Source organism: Aureococcus anophagefferens (assembly GCF_000186865.1).
Source record: "Aureococcus anophagefferens unplaced genomic scaffold AURANscaffold_4, whole genome shotgun sequence".
NCBI lineage: Eukaryota > Pelagophyceae > Pelagomonadales > Pelagomonadaceae > Aureococcus > Aureococcus anophagefferens.
In genome coordinates, this window is record NW_008705564.1 from 2287209 (window position 1) to 2290622 (window position 3414).

Consider the following 3414-nt stretch of genomic DNA (forward strand, 5'->3'; position numbering starts at 1 on the left):
AGAACGCGATCGCGAGCGGCGACGTCGTCAAGGGCGGGCGCCACTACTTCGTCTTCCGCGACGCGTCGGCGATGACGAAGATCAAGGGCGAGCGCTGGAAGCGCGCGCCGGCGCCCTGGGCGTCGGTCGAGGTGTCCTCGCACGGCCGCGTGCGGGACTACGAGACGAAGCGCGAGCGGCTACCAACCAAGACCGGCCGCTACCTCAGCCTCAAGATCGCCTACAAACAGGTCGGCCTCCACGTGCTCGTGAAGACGACCTTCGACGGCCGGCCGCCGTTGCACAAGCCCGTCGTCATGCACGTCAACGGCGACTGCCACGACTGCCGCCTCGTCAACCTGCGGTTCGGCACCGCGGCCGAGAACGAGGCCATGAAGAAGGACCACGGCACGGCGACCGGCGGCGGCGCCAAGCACGCCGTCGCCTACCGCGCCGTCGGCGCCGCGAACTGGATCGTCGTCGGCTCGCAGAAGGCCGCGGCGACGGCGACGGGCGTGGCCAAGTCGACGCTCAGCGAGGCCGTCAAGTCGAGCACGCCGAAGCGCGGCAAGGGCAAGGTCATGTTCGAGTTCAAGGACCTCTCCATCCCCGACGACTTCGACGACTTCGTGCCCATCGTGCTGTCCAAGGAGGTCTACGACCACTCGATCCCGGCCCTGACCATCGTCCGCGCGTTGCTCGGCCGGACCATCTGCGACGTCAAGACGCAGGAGTACTTCCAGATCGTCTCCGTCTTCAACGACGACGAGCTCGGGCGGCTCTGCGTCGAGTACTTCGACAAGTCGCTCCTCGACGACCCGGACCTCGACGTCGACGACATCATCGCCGCCGACGACCTCGCGTTCAGCTACGTCTACCTCATGGGCGACGAGCACCTCGTCGACGAGGTCGAGCAGACGAAGAAGCGCAAGCGCGAGAAGATCGACGACCTGCCCATCAACGAGCGCTACGCGCTCAACTTCAACTGAACGCGCGCAACAGACACAGACACACACACAGACACACAGACACACAGCACAGCACACACGGACTCGACTGAGGCGCGCGTTTGGGAAACCCCGTGCGAGCCGGGCTCTTCAGCCCCGGTGTCGAGCCCATCCAAGAATTCACCGAGATACTCCTAGACGGCACCAAGGCCCAGTACTCAGTAAGCTACATCGTAGACTGATCTGAAACCTAGATACTACGTTAGCGACACGCGGCGCATGGCCCCCCCGGCGACGTCCGGGTTCGGCACCACCCAGGCGCGCCGCAGCTCGGGCGCCGCGTCGACGGCCGGCGGCCAAGCGCCTCCGCCCTTCACGGCCAGGACCTCCGCCACGGTCCGCGGGCAGATCGACAGGTTCTCGACGCCGTCGGATCGCACGACGACGTCGTCCTCGAGCCGCACGCCGCCGGAGCCGCGGAACGCCGCGAGGCGGCCCGCGTCGACGAAGGCCGCCTGTTTCGGGTCAGCGAGCGCGTCGTCGAGCAGGCGGTCGATGAAGTAGCAGCCCGGCTCGACGGTCAGCACCATGCCCTCCCGGATCACGCGCGCCGTGCGCAGCTTCGAGAGGCCCGGCCGCTCGCTCCGCGGCGGGTCCTTGTCCAGGTAGCCGCCGACGTCGTGCGTGTCGAGGCCGATGAGGTGGCCCAGCCCGTGGGGCATGAAGACGGCGCCCAGGTCCGCGTCGAGCATGGCGTCGACGTCGCCGCGGACCACGCCGCCGGTGCGCAGGCCCTCGAGCACCGCGCGCTCCGCGGCGCGGTGCATGTCCGGCCAGGCCGCGCCCGGTCTGAGCGACTCGTAGACCGCGACCTGCGCGGCGAGCACGGCCTCGTAGACGAGCTGCTGGTCCGGCGTGAATCCCTCGGCGCCGACGGGGAAGCTGCAGGTGATGTCCGCCGCGTAGCAGTGGTACTCCGCGCCCATGTCGAGCAAAGCCGTCTCGCCGTTTCCGATCAACCTGGGCAGCAAAAGAGTGATTCAACGTCGCTTCAACGTGAGTGTTCCGCGCGCGCGCGTTCCAAAAAAGCATCCACGCTTCGAGACCGTTCCGAGAGATGATCGCTCGTCCAAAAATCAGCCGAAACGAGTGGAAAACGGCCGAGCTCGGAGCCTTTGAAGTTGGGAATTTCGCTCTCTTTTGCTGCCCTGCGATCGACCTCGCGTTCGGCGCGCCCGCGTGCCCGTAGTGCAGCACCGCCGGGTTGGGGCCGCAGGCGCAAATACAGGTGTAGGCCATGTGCCTGCAGCCGCCGTGCGTGTAGGTGTGGTGCTGGAAGAGCGACTCTAGTTGGTACTCCATCATGCCGGCCTTCGCGGCGCGCATGACCTCGGAGTGGGCCATCGAGGAGACGTAGTTCACGTAGCGCAGCACTTCGATCTCCGCGGGCGTCTTGATTGTGCGCAGGTCCGCGATGACGGGGAAGAGCGCGTCGCGGTCCTTGCGGAATCGGTCGTCGCCGGCGAAGCTCGCGGGTTTCGCGTAGTCGCCGGAGTCGCTGTTGAGGCCGCGGAGCACGTGGAGCGTTTCGCCGCCTTCGAGCTCCGCGTCCAACCAGGGCGCGAGGTCGTCGACGAACCGGCACGCCTCGACCTCGTAGCGCGCTTCGAAGTCCGCGAGCGCCGGCGGCGCGCCGCAGAAGATCTCGTAGGCCTCGGACCGGAGGTCGGGCACGAAGAGCGTCGCCTCGCCGTCGCTCAGCCGCACGGCGCCGTAGCAGCCCGGCTCCGCGACGCCGAAGAGCCACTGGAAGTAGGACTCCTGGCGGAAGACGGGCTCGTGGTCCGTGTCGTAGCGCGTCTGCTGCTCGCCGCCCTCGAGCAGCACGACGCCCGACGCGCCCGCCGCCGAGAGCGCCTCGCAGAGCCGCGCGCGGTTCAGCGCGTGGAGCGCCATGGGCACGCGGTACGTCGCGAGGCCCTGGTCGTAGGCCGCGCCGGCGACGCTGCCCGTCTCCAGGCACACGCGGCACTGCTCCTCGCTGACGGAGCGCCGGTCCGCGAGGCTCGGCATGCGGCCGCCGCGGCCCGCCGCCAGCGCGAGGGTCCGCGTCAGCAGGCCCGGCAGCGCGACCCACCGTAGCAATGCATGGCGAGTGCCAGAAGCTCGACGCGCATGCCGAGGCCTTCGTGCACTTCGAAGGCCTTCGCATGCTTCAACTTGAAGTTCAAGCTGGAGTCAGCGAGATATATCGATGACGATGTCGGTCCAATTTTAGTACCGGCTCCACTCGACGGGCAGCGCCTCGTTGGCGTCGCGTCGTCGCCGGCGCATCGGCGCGCCCAGCAGGGCCCGGACGGCGTCCTCGTCGTCGTCGCCGTCGCGGTGCCGGCAGTCCTCCTCGTCGTCGCTGTCGCGGCCCGCCGCCGGCGCCGCGCTCGCGCCGCTGAAGAGGTCCTTGCCGAAGCACACCCAAGCGACGACGCCA

General features: G+C 68.4%; 2 protein-coding genes across 2 annotated transcripts in view; one reads left to right on the forward strand and one right to left on the reverse strand.

Moving 5' to 3' along the window:
* Positions 1-968, forward strand: part of AURANDRAFT_62303 (hypothetical protein) — a gene marked incomplete at both ends in the record, with an annotated part of 6115 nt that extends 5147 nt beyond the window's left edge. The window contains one exon of the mRNA XM_009036144.1: positions 3-968. Coding sequence (XP_009034392.1) covers positions 3-968 — 966 coding nt within the window. The remainder of the gene's footprint in view (positions 1-2) is intronic.
* A 215-nt stretch (positions 969-1183) lies between these two features.
* Positions 1184-2999, reverse strand: AURANDRAFT_21898 (hypothetical protein; the record flags this gene model as incomplete). The annotated part of the gene is made up of 2 exons (XM_009036278.1): positions 1184-1946; positions 2146-2999. 2 exons carry the CDS (start codon positions 2997-2999, stop codon positions 1184-1186), a joined length of 1617 nt encoding a protein of 538 aa, XP_009034526.1.
* Between the last annotated feature and the right edge of the window lie 415 nt (positions 3000-3414).